Here is a 16718-nt window from a genome sequence, read left to right on the forward strand (position 1 = left end):
GAATAAGAAACACACTTCTTATTGTATTTGAGCAACTACACATTTTGGGGGTTCCTTCTTAGAGCAGCTAGTGCTATCTTACCCAATAATACAGGCCTCTGCACTTACTAGCTGCATAATCTCTGTTGGCTACTTAACTTCTCAGGCTCCATTTCTAAAATGGATATAATAGTAGCATTTATGATCAGGTTGATAAGGACTATATGAGATATTGCATGCAATGAAAACATGTGTCAATAAATGTTAGGTTATTGTTATTCAAACAAACACATAGCCATAGAACAAAACATTATATAGCACAATCTCTATTATAGATTTTTGGATATCCCAGAATTGAGGAATTCTATTTTAAAAGTTCTATAGTTTGCAAAAATAGAATGAGGTATTTTAAAGAAAAGTTAGCTGCATGCTAAAAGGTAAGGTTCAGGAAAATTGACATTTTTAGGTCAGTATTTTTGATAGGGGCTATTTTGCTGCTACAGATAAAATAATTAACAATTGCTAAGTATTTAGTGACTCCTAAAGGTTTGTACATATCTGCTTGCTATATAACTAATCTTCTAAGGCTCAAAAACAATGAGCATACTTGGGTACTATAGAGAAAACCAAACTTGTAGAATACTGGCAAATTGCCTTCTAAAAACATGTAGCATTGTAGGGAAGACAAGTACAGCCATATAAAATGATTAGAAAACCATTAACCAAAGCCCTTATAGTGACCATGCACTGTAAGGGTAGAATACTCCAAAGTTGTCTTCTAACACCACCAAGCAATTAACTCAATTCTGCAAATTGTCTGACAATTTACCTCAATTCTGACACTTATCTACCAGGAGATGGTGTCAGATCCCCCAGATTAAGGGGTCAGTTCCACGAGACTTTTTCTCCTTCCCAATCCAGATGCCAATCACAAATCCAGATTGTCACCTGTGCCTCTAACCTACCCACTATAAATAGCACAACTGCTCCTCAAGTTTGCTAATTTGTTGGAGTGGCTCACAGAACTCAAGAAAACAGCTTACTTACTAAGTTACTGGTTTATTGTAAAAGTGTATAATTCAGGAGCAGCCAGATGGAAGAGATGGAGAGGACAAAGTAATTGGGAAGCAGTTCAGAGCTCCTATGCCTTCTCCAGACATGCTACTTGCCCCAGCACCCCCACATGTTCACCAACTCCACCCTATCGGGTATTCTGGAGATTTTATTACATAGGCATGACTGATTAAATCATTGGTTATTGGTGACTGAGCTATCTCCAGCCCCTCACCTCTCTTTAGATGTTAGGGGGTGAGGTTGAAAGTCCCAACTCTCTAATCACATGGTTGATTCCCCTGGCAACAGTCCCCATCCTTAGGTTACCTTGGGGTTTTCCATAAGTTGTCTCATTAACATAAACTCTGGTGTGGTTGAAAGGGGTTTGTTATGAATAACAAGACACCCATTTCACTCTTAAAGATGTATCTCGATTTTAGGAACTGAGGACAAAAGACCAATATAATATGATCCCACTGCTCTTACTGCTTAGGATATTACAAGGGTTTTGAAGCTGTGAGTCAGGAACCATGAAGGAAGACCAAATAAACATTTCTTATGATAAATCATAATACCACAGGTACCCAACCACAAATGCCATAGGAAGTTAGGAGTGAGAAGACGGATGTGGATCAAAGAATTGAGGAAGACATTCCAGAGGCCTTGGCACTAGAAGGCAAGTAGAATGGGAGGGCAGAGGGACACAAAAATGACATGTTGGACCTTTGTAAGGAAGAGCTGATAAGTTTACTTGGTTTGAGCCACACAGTTTTTCCAACTTTTAAAAACCAGAAAATATTTTTGTTAATATAATTTATTGTCAAGTTAGCTAACATACAGTATATACAGTGCGCTGTTGCCTTTGGGAGTAGACTCCCATGATTCATCGCTTACATACAATACCTACTGCTCATCCCAACAAGTGCCCTAATAGAAAATATTTTTAAATGGAGAAGTTATATAAAAGCATCTTGATTTCTAGCTCGTCTTGAAAAATTTGGCAACCCTTATATTCCCTCACTGAGGTGAAGCAGCAGCTACCATTTTTGGCAAGAATTTTCCACAGGTGAAGCTGTGTTCCTCCTGTGGCATGTGTTCAGAAGGCACCTAATATCTGGTGATGTTCTTTCAGTGGGTTTAATCCACTGGGTTTAGGTCATGGCAGCCCGATCCTTCCATATAAAGTTTCCCCATCAACGTTTTGTCCAATGGTTGTAGCAGCCACTGATAATCATGCTTAAGACCCCTTATTTCATGAGGAAGTTCCCAAAGGGTGGTTTCCTAATTCTGTCATTCTCACTACATTAACAGCTGAAATTCATCTATGAAGAACTTTCTCTCATCAACTTTTTGATATTCCAAAATAAAGTTCACATAAGAAAGAAAGGATAAATACTTGATTCTTCCACTGCCTCAGGGCTCAAATAATAAGGCTCCAAAAGCAGCCAATCATTTTCCCCCTCATCATTTTTTGTGATGTTAAGAAACCAGTTTTGTTAGAAGAAAGATGATAAGAGATTAAAGAGGGAACATGGTTTGAGGGGATAAAAGGGATGGAAAGAGAAGTTACAGCATTTTGCTTCTTCATTCATACCAGCCCAAGGCCAATTCTTCTATGTTATATAAAAAAGAGACAGAAATAAAAGAACTGTAAGAGGTACCTTCAAACTCCAACGCAAAAGAAACTATATCTAGCTGGACTGACTTGCTAGTTCTGTTCTGGATGACTAATCTGAACACTCATATGTTTTAAGTCAAATACAGAGCCTTTAGGATGAATTAGCTCCTTTTGGATTGACATAAAATAAGTATTGCTGTCAGTTAATAAAGTTTGCTCAAGATCAATTTGACTAGCAGAAAGTTCTTTCATCAAAGTGAACTGGGTGTTAAGATAGTATGAGTCTGCGAAGGCTTCTGTAACAAAATACCTCATGCTTGGTGGCTTAAACAACATCAATTTATTTTCTCATATATTAAGATATCTGTAGATTTGGTTTTTCTGAGACCTCTCTCCTTGGCTTACAGATGGTCTCTTCTCTATTAGTACAACCCTAGTGTCTCTTCCTCATCCGACAAGGACTTTAGGGCCCCACCCTTCTGTTCATTTACCTTAATCATCTCATTAAAGGCCCTATCTCCAAATACAGTCACATTCAGGCTTCAAGATACGAATTTGGGGGGACATAATTCAGTCTTCAATAGATACAGATCTTAAAGTGATACAGAGTAAAATCCAAAAATGCCCCATATGTTCTGGTTTCCCTTAGTTCTCTGAGCTGAACTCCTCCTGCTCTCCCTCCTTTGCTCAGTCCTTTCTCTCTCTCCACTTGCCTTCTTGCTGTTACTCAACCACATAGCACACCCCTGCTTGAAGGCCATTACAAGTGGTGTTCTCACTGCCCAGAAAGCTCTTCCATCCTTGTCCCTGTGCCTCACTTGCTCAACTTTGCCAGATATGTACTCAAAAGCCACCTTTTCAAGAAAGTTTACTCTGGCCACTCACCTGAATCTCACTACCATCACCCTCTCTGCCTCAATGTTTCATACGTCCTTACTACTATCTAACTAGCCATTTATTTTGCTCCTTTATCTTATTCATTGCTTGTCTCCCCCACTGGGTCATAAACTCCATGAAGGCAGGAAGTTTATCTATTTGTTCACTGCTTTTTCCTCAGTTCCTAAAAGATAGTGTGGCACATGGTAGGGGTTCAGTATACTTGGCAAACGAATAAAGAACTTCCTTCCTTCCTTCCTTCCTTCCTTCCTTCCTTCCTTCCTCCCTCCCTCCCTCCCTCCCTCCTTCCCTCTCTCTTTCTTTCTTTCTTTCTTTCTTTCTTTCTTTCTTTCTTTCTTTCTTTCTTTCTTTCTTTCCTTTTAAAAAATGTTTATTTGTGTGCATGTGCAAGCAGGGGAGGGACAGAGAGAGGGACAGAATCCCAAGCAGGCTTCGTGCTGTCACGCGGTCAGCACAGAGCCCAACATGGGGCTCAATCCCACCCAGGAACCATGAGATCATGACTTGAGCCAAAATCAAGAGTTGGTTGCTCAACCGGCTGAGCTACCCAGGTGCCCCAAGACTTTTTTTTTTTTTTAAATGAGGGTTGGGAAGTGAAAGAGAGCAAACTGCAAATTAGACATTTTATATTTCTTAATTTTATATTTTTACACTTACATTTGTTATAAAATTTTAAAGAGACTTGTATAAATTAAACAGTCAAAATCATATTGAAGCTGTGGACCTTTAAAAAGTCTGAAAATAAAAGCCTGCTTATTTTCCAAGACTGACATAGCATGATTCAACAGATTCTGTTCATCCATTTACACAACAATTGCATGTCAGTGCACATATCACTTTCTTTTAGACAGAGAGAGCATCACAGACATCAGCTAACTAGGTAGTGGTCAAGTGCAGGCTGTGTGCCTTATGTGTCTATTATGTTAGGCCGCATTAATACAATTTTGATGAATTCAGCATGAGGAGGAATATGGAAAACAGGACTTTAGCCTAGTGAGACATCAGTGCCTCCTGCTTAATCTTACATTATCACGAGCATTTGAAGAGACAGATCTTTTTCCCTACCATTTCCCCTTCTCTTGTTAATTCTGCCATAATTTTCCAACTGTTGAGTCCTCAGTAACTTATATTTTTCCATCTACTAACAGTGTCACATGAACTTTCTTAAAATACTATGGAATAATGTATATATTTCATAGAATGAAGACCCATTCAGCTACAGGCCAAGTTTGTCTTCTGTATTTATCACTGTGCTACTCGGGGCCCATACATTTGGTACTGTGAGTTGGCTCTGTTGGCTAAGCACATCTTATGTCCTTACATAGTGAATTCTTACCTGATGTGATAATAGTCATGCTTTCTTTTACTGGCACAAATGTGATAGACCTTAAATGACCGATTCCAGAGAGAAGGGCAGGAGAAATATGTCTGGTTGGCTTTTATCGCTTTGTTTCTATTAGGGGCATTCACCCCTCAATGAGTGAGTCAGGAGGCACTACCACCCCCACCCTTTTCCCAGAAGTTCCTTGCCCACTGCTGTCAAGGGCTGTCTTTCAAGGAGATACAAGTTGTGAATAAGTATATTCTGAGCATTCTTTGTGTGTGGTATTAAACCTTGGAATGTAGTTTACTGCTCTAAAAATAGGGTTTGGTCTTTAGACTTCATCCTGAAAGCAGATGTCCTCAAGTAGTTGACAGTTTCACATGAACTTGCTTAATATAGTCCAGAATAATGTGTATATTTTATAGAAGAAAAGCCCACTTAACTTCAGGTCAAAAGATCTGGGTGCTCACTTCCTAAGCCCCTGTGTTCGTGGGCAAATCAGTGAAAGTCTCCCGAGTTATAAAATGAGGACTTTGGGTTGGATTCTCTCTAGAGTAGCCTCTCAAGTTTTAACATTCTCTGATGCTTACTTCATTTAGCTTTTGTATACATTGTTAATGAATCCAAAAACAAATGTTTTACTTTTATTCCATCATTGTCTTACACTAAAAGTAATAAATAGGCCAGAGCAATTTCAAGATGTAATTTTTAAGTTCAACTTAACAAATCAGAAATATCAACAGAATGAGAAATTAATGCCATATGTTAGTCATTTTACTGTATGTCACCCCTACCTAGTTTTCCACATTTAAAACAAGGATGCCATAAAAGATCCAATGGTGAATGTGGACAAAACACAAAGACAGCATTATGGTGAATTTCATTGTTAGCACTGAAACATGTCTACATAAAGGGAAAAGTTCTATTGTTCTCACATATAAATATCATGTCCAAGGAGCCTTAAAATGCTGTCTGATGAGAACAGCATGTTGTTCCAGTCTCAAGGCAACTTTTGTTACTTCTTTTACCATGCAGGCAACACCACACTTCACAGGCAACATCAGACAAGACTGTCCTCCTATTTTTAACTTAAAAGCCCTGGGAAGGCATCCGCATAAACATGGCAGGCCCCACAGTACCTATTATACCATCACTTACATGGAGAATTATCATGAGTATTCCATTTTGCTAAAGGTGATAAAAGCTCTCCATTATTTAGCAAATATTTATTCTGCACTTATTATGAGGGAACAAAAGAATGAAACACACATGGGTTGTACTCTGAAGGCAATTATGTCTTTGCAGGATGCAGAAACTAGCTCTTCGTGAACCTAGTTCCTTAAGAAATCTTAATAAAAACACCAAGTCCCTATATTTGCATAATACTTTAATTTGCATAATGTTTTTACATCTATGAGATCTCCTCAAAATGCCATGTACAAAGATGTTTACTATACCTGTATTTCAGGTGGAAAAAAGCAAGGCTCAGAATGGTTATGTGGTTTGCTTATGGTCACAGAGGAAGTGGAAAAACTGAAACTTGAAGGAATGCCTGTGGACTCCAAATTTAGGGCTCTCTTTACTCCCACAAAGCCTTACCATGAAGGATTCTAAATCTAGCTCTGTTAACAGACACACCTCTCACTGCAGGAGGCTTATGACTAAGTAGTTTCCCAGGGTGAAATAGGGCTTGCTCAGAAAAGCTATTGCCACAAATTTTACCAACAAATTTCAGGATGGTTCTGGGATTCAGAGAACTGGGTCTGAGCTTTAACTCTGCTGCTGACAAACTAGTTGGTCACAGGACTAGGAGGTTACCAGCTCTCTGGGCTTCAGCTACTTTGTAGGTAAAAATGAAAAAGTCAACTCAATCATACTCTGAGTCTTTCTGATTCTAACATTCTATATAGTTTTGTATTAGGCCCTCTAAATGTTTGAATACGTTTTTTTCAAAAAAACCACACGTCTAAATTTTTCTAGAATTCAGGTTACAGATTTTTAGTGTTTATTTATTTATTTTGAGAGAGAGAGAGAGAGAGAGAGAGAGAGAGAGAGAGAATGAGCTGGAGAGGAGCAGAGAGAGAAGGAAAGAGAGAACCCCAAGCAGGCTCCACACTGTCAGTGCAGAGCCCAACACAGGTCTCGAACTCTAGAACCGTGAGATCATCACCTGAGCCAAAATCAAGAGTCACACGCTTACAGGTTAAAGATTTTTTTAATAGCCCCTCTAAGAACTAACTAAAATTCCAGTTGGTCCCGGGACTTTGTGTCACCTTTTCCTTAGACCCAGCCTAGTACTGGGAGGTCTTTTTAGAGGGTAGTTTTATGACCACCTACTGAGAACCACCTACTGAGTATCTGAGGTTGGGACCAGGAGGCTGGATTTTCACCCTACTCCCATCTCTGCAGGAGCAAAGCCTGTCCTAGGCTACCTCTTGGATAAGTAGGTAGGCAGGCAAGCAGGAAGAAAGGTTGGTGGATAGGTCATGCAGACTAAATGTAAACATGTATCTGATACCATAATGTGAATGAATGCAAACTCAGGTTGTACAGACCTTTTGTACTGTACTCTGATTTTTAAAAATTTCTTTACTCTTCTTTTTCAAATATTGTAAGAGAAACATGTGCTATTTTTATATTAAAAACTGATTTTATTAAAAAAATTTTTTTAATGTTTTATTTATTTTTGAGACAGAAAGAGACAGAGCATGAGCAGGGGAGGGGCAGAGAGAGAGCAAGATACAGAATCCGAAGCAGGCTCCGGCTCTGAGCTGTCAGCACAGAGCCTGATGTGGGGCTCGAACTCACAAACCGTGAGATCATGACTTGAGCTGAAGTCGGACGCTCAACCGACTGAGCCACCCAGGCGCCCCATATATTATTACCGATAAAAGAATAAATCAGTATATGCCATTCCATGCTTTCCACGCGATCACAACTGTGTGTTTAAAAAAAAAAAAATTCATAGTTGCAAAAACAGAAGGAAATATACCAAAATGTTAAAAACAGTTAATGTGGGTAGTTCACTGTATTCCAGAAGGATTCACTCAGGGCCAGGACTGAATTTTTTTTTTTCTTCCCATAATCTTCCTGTACTTTCTTAATTATGTAGAAGGGTGACTTAGTGAGTGTTTAATGTAGAACACAATCTATTACTGTTCTAGACTCATTTTGGAAAGTATGACTGTGTTCCCACTCTACTCCCCAGCTTTGCTGAAAAAGGAAGGAACAGAAGTAACTCTAATGTCCACATAGGACTCAGCAACAGCACCTGGTTGAGTTGGTCCCTCTGTTCCCCTTGGAACACCTTCTCCTCTGGGTTTCCAGGACACCACACTCATCTGGTTCTCCTCAACCTCTAAGGCCAGAACTTTTCAGTCTCCTTGCAGGTTCCTCCTCCTGTCACCAACTTATGTACACTGGAGTTCTCCAGGAGTCAGGCCTCTTTTCTTCTACCTGTGTTCACTCCCTTGGTCATCTCAGCTGATCTTAAAGGTTTTTTTTTTTTTCTTTTTTTTCTAATGTTTATTTATTTTTGAGAGACAGAGAGAGTGTGTGAGTAGGGGCGGGTCAGAGAGACAGGGACACACAGAATCCAAAGCAGGTTCCAGGCTCTGAGGTGTCAGCATAGAGCCTGACGTGGGGCTCAATCTCACAAACTGCGAGATCATGACCTGAGCTAAAGTCGGCCACTTAACCAACCGAGCCACCCAAATGCCCCTGATGTTAAAATTAAAAAAAAGGGGCACCTGGGTGGCTCAGTTGGTTAAGCGGCCGACTTCGGCTCAGGTCATAATCTCGCGGTCCATGAGTTTGAGCCCCGCGTCGGGCTCTGTGCTGACACCTCAGAGCCTGGAGCCTGTTTCCGATTCTGTGTCTCCCTCTCTCTGACCCTCCCCCGTTCATGCTCTGTCTCTCTCTGTCTCAAAAATCAATAAACGTTAAAAAAAATTAAAAACAACAACAACAACAACAACAAAAAAAAACATTCATATGCTGAGACTCCTAAATACACACTTCCAGCTAAGGCCTCTCCAGATAACTAAGTGGTTAGAAGCTTGGGTTCTGGAGTTCAGACTGTTCAGCCTGAATCTTAGTTCCACCTCTTTGTAGCTGTGTGACTGTAGATAACTAACTTGATATCTCAGATATTTCTTCTCTGAGGGGCTAGTGGTGGCAAAGTGTTCTGAGCTAAGAGGAGAGCGTCTAGCTGAGTCCTACAGGCCAAGGAAGGGGTTTATACTCAGTCCTATAAGGGGAGGCTCTGAGTCACCAATTTCTTGGTAAAGACAGGCCAGTGGCCTCTAATTCTTAGAGAACCTGGTAGGAAAGGCTCAACATCCTAATGATTTATACTGGGTGAAAATCCAAAATGTCAGTTACAATCTTCTGGTTGGTAAGCTGCCAGATAACATAGATTTTACCACTGCTTGAAAGGAGCATCTTGTATTTGAAAAGAAATGAAAGGCTAATGTTTAAACTATCATAAAGAGTGAAACTACTATTTGTGTAATGGACTATTTCCTGAGAATTTCAGTCCATCTGTCAGTGAGGAATTTGGGAGGGGTAAAAATAAAAGCCACCAACAAACCCTTTGAAGAAAGTTCTCCTTGTTAAAACCATCTGCTTCCTGACTTCTTATTGATCTGACCCATGTAATACCAATGAACTAACTAAGGCGTTGAGACCTAGACAGCAGCATTTCCCAAGCTGACTCCTGGGAGATGCTCTCTGAAAAAAAGAGCATGGTTAAATGTTAGGGAAATGGTGCAAACTTATTGCTCAACCCAGTCCACTCTTCTTAGAGCTGGATAGGCATGTGAACACTTCAAGGTTCAGACATCCTTCTGAGGGGAGCAAAATACATGACCCCAAAATATACCACTTCGGCATATGCATTATTTGAGCTGAGTGCAACTGAGACCTGGCAGAATCAAGAAAACCATTTTATCTCTCCCTTAACTACCCAAAAGAACTTAAATAGGAGGCCTGGCCAGAAAGAGAGCCCTTACCAGGTATAATTGTGTCTGTGAAAGGCTTATCTGTAGCGCAGGGCAAACATCTAATTACCAAACATCTGCTCTTACTGTCCTGTGAATTACCCTTCTCCCCTTGGAAGCCCCAGGCCCCTATCCCATTCCTTATCTCAAGATGGCTTACAGGCCTCAAGAGACTCATTTGTCCTTGTGTCTCATGTTTTTTTATGGGACTCGTATATGTACATAATTAAACTTGCTTTTTCCTGTTAATCTATTTTATGTCAATTTAATTAATAGACCAGCCAAAAGAACCTAGAAGGGTAGAGAAGAAAATTTCCTCCCCTACATTTCAATAGAGAATTCTATATAGGGGCGCTTTGGTGGCTCAGTGGGTTAACGTCCGACTTCGGCTCAGGTCACGATCTCATGGTTCATGGGATTGGGCCCTGCATCGGGCTCTGTGCTGACAGCTCAGAGTCTAGAGCCTGCTTCAGATTCTGTGTCTCTCCCTCTCCCTGCCCCTTCCATGCTCACACTCTCTCAAAAATAAATAAACATTAAAAAAAAAAAAAGAATTCTATGTAACTTTAAGCCAGCTCATCCCAAAAGTTAATGAATGCTTTTCTTTAATTCCAGCTACACTCAAACTACTATTAAGAGTTTGCTCTTATTTTACTTTAATGCTGAGACTTCAGCTCCCTTTGCTGGTTCTTCCTCACCATATCAACCACTAAATATTGGGGAACCTCAGGACTCAACAGTTGGACAGCTTTTCCTCTGCTCATTTTATAGAAAAATATTTGTGAAACGTTTTGGACATATAGTAAAGCATCTGGCTGTATTGGAGAAAGAGGAAAGAATAAAAACTCTCCAGACCAACCTCCTCCTCTAGTTACCACTCCATTTCTTTATGTCCATTTACAGCAAAGTTTTTTAAAAGGCTTATCTGAACTTGTTACCTCAATTTTTTTCCCTTCCATTCTCTCTGTAACTGCTCTATAATCAGGTTTTTGCCTTGGCCATTCCATTGAAACAGCTCTCGTCAAGGTAAGCAAAAACTTCCAATGCTAAACCCAATGGTCAGACGTAGTTTCATGGTACTAGACTAATGCATCTGATAAAGTTGGTCTCCCTCTTCTCCTTAAAATATTTTCTTTCCCTGGTTTCTAAAACACCACATTCATGTTGTTCTCCATCAACCTCTGTGGCCATTTCTCACTCTATGGCCATTTTGCAATCTCCTTCATTCCCAATTTCCCAAACTCCTCCTCCTTTACTCCTCATTTCCCAAATTTATAAACATGTGAGGTCCTCAGGACTCTTTTCTCCTGTCTGTATTCACTCATTTGGTGATCTTTTTCAGTCTTCTAGTTTGAAAAAGCATTTATATTGAGATTCCCAAGTATTCTCCAGCTTAGTCCTCTCTCCTGACAAATATATCCAACTCTCTACTGAGTATCTCCATTCAATGCCTAACACGTGTCTCAACATTAAGATACTCCAATTCAGCTCTACTTCCCCTCATTCCCCTCAAGCCTTCTTCCTCTCCCACTGACCTTCCTTTCCCTAGTAAATGCCAAATGTACTCTTCCAACTGTCCAGGCCAAACTCTTAGGAGTCATCATTGCCTTCTCTATTTCCCTCATACCTCTATCCAATCAATCAGCAAATATCATTGGCTCTACCTTAAAACACACAAAGAAGTCAACTGATTCTCACACACAACTGATTCTGCACAGCTAACACTCTAGTCCAGTCATTATCATCATTTATATGAGTGGCAACAACCTAACACTCTGTCTCCCCTTCATAGCTGGAGTCACCTCTTAAAATGTAAGTCAGATCATGTCACACATGGGCTAGTGAATGACATGATGCTAGTGAGCCTCCAATGACTCCCATCTTAGAGAAAAAGCCCAAACCCTGACACTGACCAATATAAACTTATGATCTGGTCCCCTGCTACATACTCTGATCCACTAAGACTGGCCTTCTCAATGACCCTCCAACATACCAGGAATATTCCTACTTGAGGGCCTTTGCACTTGCTGTTCTCTATGCCCAGAATGTTCTTGCCTTGCTTCCATAAACCTTCCAGACTTCACTCAAATGTTACCTTCTCAGTGAGACCTACCTAACATCGGAACCTTTGTACTTCCTAAAACCCTTCCCAGCTTCACATTTCTTTTTGCGCTTTATCACAAACATAGTATATTCCTTACTTACCTTGTTTATTATTACCCCCCTACCCTCAGCATGTAAGCCCACAAGTATAGGGATTCTTGACTTCCTTGTTCACTATTATGTCTCCAGGGAAGTACCTGAATATAAAAGGCATTCAATACTATTTAATAAATACTTCATTTTAAAAAATGACCTTCTTTATTGTATCAAAATTCTATTCCTAAACTGAGTTTTTTAAATAGCTAAATTCTCAAAGCCAAAGAATTAGGGCTTCCTTCCTAGTCAATCATTGTTAAGCACTATAATAAATCCTTGAGTAGCCCTAATACTGGTTAACTGAAGTTTTAAAAAAATGTGTTTTTGTCACTTTGACGTTTGTGAAGATCTTATAAGTTATACTTATTTCTCTTTTGTCCCAGATATGGCTTACAGAACAAAAACATAAAAAAGAAAACATAAACACAAATGCTAGATTCAGGAACTTGTTGTATCTAAGAGGGTCATCACATTAAAGACCAGGTCTTCCTATCTGCCCATATGGCACTGGAAATGTATAGAAATTTGGAATGGAAGTATATTCTATTAAGTTATTATTGGGACTTATTACTAACTGTCTATTAAGAGCTTGTTTTGCTAAGATCTTCCATTTTTATCCTTAAAATACACATTATAAATATTTTTAAAAAAATTTTTTCCCAATGTTTATTTATTTTTGAGAGACAGAGAGAGACAGAGCATGAGCAAGGGATGGGCAGAGAGAGAGGGAGACACAGAATCCAAAGCAAGCTCCAGGCTCTGAGCCATCCGCACAGAGCCTGACACGAGGCTCAAACTTGTGAACGGTGAGATCATGACCTGAGCGGAAGTTAGACACTTAACCGACTGAGCCACCCAGGTGCCCCACATTATAAACATTTTTAATAGAGCAGTATAGTTAGCAGTTCTTTTTTTTTTTTAATGTTTATTTATTTTTGAGAGAGAAAGCACAAGCCGGGGCGGGGGGGGGAAGGGAGGGTGCAGAGGGTCCAAGTTGGGCTCTGAGTTGATAGCAGTGAGCCCGATGTAGGGCTCAAACTCAGGAACTGTGAGATCATGACCTGAGCTGGTCAGATGCTCAACTGACTGAGCCACCCAGGCCTCCCATAGTTGGCAGTTCTAACTATTCAAATGTTGATCATAATATCCACAAGAACTATCAATGGAAGAAATCAGGGGATTATTGGGTTTTTTTATCTGTTATAGGAGATACCTTTAAAACAATATTTTCTATTTCAAGTGAATAAAAAGCTGTTTTAAAGTACTTTGAGCGGGGCGCCTGGGTGGCGCAGTCGGTTAAGCGTCCGACTTCAGCCAGGTCACGATCTCGCGGTCCGTGAGTTCGAGCCCCGCGTCAGGCTCTGGGCTGATGGCTCGGAGCCTGGAGCCTGTTTCCGATTCTGTGTCTCCCTCTCTCTCTGCCCCTCCCCCGTTCATGCTCTGTCTCTCTCTATCCCAAAAATAAATAAAAAACGTTGAAAAAAAAAATAAATAAAGTACTTTGAGCATCTCCTAATAGCAAAATGTTAATACAATCTTTATCCTAAATGAAGTTCCTTTTTACCCCTTCAACAGTACAGCAAACAGTGTAGTCCAAACGTGTACAGCACAGTGATGACAGCTCAAGAGCATAAAAGTCAATCGCCAGTACCTACCACTTATTGCATCCAGAAGTATTTGAAAGGAATATAAATAGAATAACTCAACCATATCCAAATGTCTCAATCAGTTATTACTAAAATGATAAGTTTTCACAAATTTACAATACTGCTTTACTTACAAGACATGAAAATCATACAGTGTAACTATCATAAAAAATTTAATTCTTAGGATTAGACAAACTGGACACTCCAAGATGAAGGTTTTTTAGAAGACAGAAACTATATTTTTTGAATGCGTGGTACTGAAATTAAAATGTATTCTAGCAGACAGATTTTTCTTAGGGTTCAAAATATACAACATGGGTCAATCTCAAATGTCTGTGAGTGAAGCAGGCCAAGTGTAGGACTGTCAAAGTGGAGTGGCAGGTCCTACCAAAGAGGGTGGTTACCAGTGTTGCCAAATCTTCTCTTAGAGAATAAAACAAATCAGAAGGAAAAAAATCATATTTTCACGTAAAATTTAAATGTTGAAATCTTGCACAAAAATGTTATATAAAATTTGCATTTTGTATAATCTTAATTTTTTATGTAAAAATTTTTAATGTTTTGAAAAAGCTGATCTGTAAATGAACCCCACTTTAGACCTCAAATCTGGGAAGGAGAGACAGTGGGGACAAAATGTTGTGTCCGAACAACCACCTGGACTCAAAGTTCTACCCTCAACCTTGACATGGAGTCACTCACTAAAGATGTAACCATGGAAAGCTTACATGTGCTAAAGTCTTGTGTGGTCATTGTCATTAGTACCTCCCATATACTATGCTTGGTAGATCCAGCTCCCGTCACTCACCAATAAAATAATGTAATGAAAGTTCTTATAAAATCAACGGGTAATACTGAATATTTAAAATCATAAAACCAATACTTTGTGTTGAGTTGGGAAGTTGACATGAATTAAGAATGATGCCTCAAGACACAAGAAAAATCTCAAATAAACTAACTTTAACACCTAAAGGAACTAGAAAAAGAAGAACAAACAAGACCCAAAGTTAATGGAAGGAGGGAAATAATAAAGATCATAGCAGAAATAAATAAAAACAAAGGCAAAAAAAGAAAAGATCAATGAGACTAAGAGTTAGTTCTTTGAAAAGATAAATAAAATTGATAAACCTTTAACCAGAGTCACCAAAGACAGAGAGAGAGAACTCACATAAAAAAGAAATGTAAGAGAAGTTACAGCTGACACCACAGAAATACAAAAAATTATAAAAGATTACTACATAAAAGTATACGCCAACAAATTGGACAACCTAGAAGAAATGGATACATTCCTAGAAACATACAACCTTCTGAGACTGAATCAGGAAGAAACAGAAAATGTAAACAGATGAATTACTAGTAATGAAATTGAATCAGTAATCAAGAAATTCCCAATAAATGAAAGTCCAAGACAAAATGGCTTCACAAGTGAATCCTACCAGACATTCAAACAAGGGTTAATACCTTGTTTGTATTAATACCTTGTTTGTAATAAATATAATACCTTGTTTGTAATACCTTGTTTAATACCTTGTTTGTAATAAAACTATTCCAAAATATAATACCTTGTATAATACCTTGTTTGTAATAAAACTATTCCAAAAAAAAAAAAAAAAAAAAAAAGAAGAAGAAGAGGAAGGAATGCTTCCAAACTCATTCTAAGGCCAGTAATACTCTTATAACAAAACCAAAGACACCACACGAAAGAAAATCAGGGACCAATATCTCTGATGAACAAAGATGTAAAAGTGCTCAACAACAAAATATAACCAAACCAAATTCAAAAACATTCATCGAAACCAAGTGGTATTTATTCCAGGGAGGCAAGGATGGTTCAATATATGCAAGTCAATCAGTGTGAACATTACATCAACAAAATAAAAGATAAAAATCTTACGATCATTTCAATAGATGCAGAAAAAGCATTTGACAAAATTCAACATCCACTCATGATAAAAACTCAACAGAGTGGGTACAGAACATATCCTCACATAATAAAGGCCACATATGCCAAACCCACAGCTAATAACATACTCAATGGTGAAGAGCTGAAAGCCTTTCCCCTAAGATCATGAACAAGACAAGGATATGACTCCTACCACTGTTCTTCAACATAGTACTGGAACTCCAAGTCATAGCAATCAGACAAGAAAAAAGAAATAAAAGTCATCCATATTGGTAAGGAAGAAGTAAAATTGTCACTATATGCAGATGACACAATACTAAAATCCTAAAGACTACCAAAAAACTATTAGAACCAATAAATGAATTGAGTAAAGTTTCAGGATACAAAATCAATATATGGACACCTGTTGTGTTTCTATACACTAATAATGAAATAGCTAAAAGGGAAATAAAGAAAACAACCCCATTTTCAACTGCATTAAAGAGAATATAATACCTAGGGATAAATTTACCCAAAGAAGTTAAAAACTTTTGTAGTAGTCAAAAATGACAACACACTGAAAAACTTTCCTTCTGGTTAAAATAGCCATTGTCAAATATAGTCAACAATATCTTAATAGTGTTGTATAGTGACAGATGATAGCTATACTTGTGGAGAGCAGAGCACAATGTATGGAGAAACTGAATCACCACATTGTACAGTTGGAACTACTGTAACATTGTATATCAACTATACTCAAAAATAATTATTAATAATAAAAAAGTAAAAGACCTATATTCTGAAAACTATAAGACAATGATGAAAGAAATCAAAGGTGACACAAATGGAAAGATGTACCATGCTCATAGACTAAAAGAATTAATATTGTTCAAATGTCTATACTACCTAAAGCAATCTACAGATTCAATGCACTCCCTATCAAAGTACCAACAGTTTTTCACAGGACTAGAGCCAAAAATAAGACAAACAAAACAAACAAACAAACAAACAAACAAACAATTTATGGAACCACAAAAGACCCCGAATAGCCAAACCAATCTTAAGAACAAAGCAGGAGTTATCATAATCCTAGATTTCAAGATTTAATACAAAAATATAGCAA

The 16718-nt window shown here is 38.6% G+C and overlaps 1 protein-coding gene across 6 annotated transcripts in view; it reads right to left on the reverse strand.

Moving 5' to 3' along the window:
* The window catches only part of TASP1 (taspase 1), a 342726-nt gene that overhangs the window by 69826 nt on the left and 256182 nt on the right, over positions 1-16718 (reverse strand). The window contains exon 15 of one of the 6 annotated variants that reach the window (XM_042980916.1): positions 13488-13520. The exons of the other annotated variants lie outside the window; for them this stretch is intronic. Within the exon in view, the coding sequence (XP_042836850.1) occupies positions 13504-13520 (17 nt within the window). The 3' untranslated portion in view covers positions 13488-13503. Of the gene's footprint in view, positions 1-13487; positions 13521-16718 lie in introns of those variants that run through there. 6 annotated transcript variants of the gene reach the window in all.

The sequence above is a fragment of the Panthera tigris genome, chromosome A3, assembly GCF_018350195.1.
Source record: "Panthera tigris isolate Pti1 chromosome A3, P.tigris_Pti1_mat1.1, whole genome shotgun sequence".
In the NCBI taxonomy this organism is placed as follows: domain Eukaryota; kingdom Metazoa; phylum Chordata; class Mammalia; order Carnivora; family Felidae; genus Panthera; species Panthera tigris.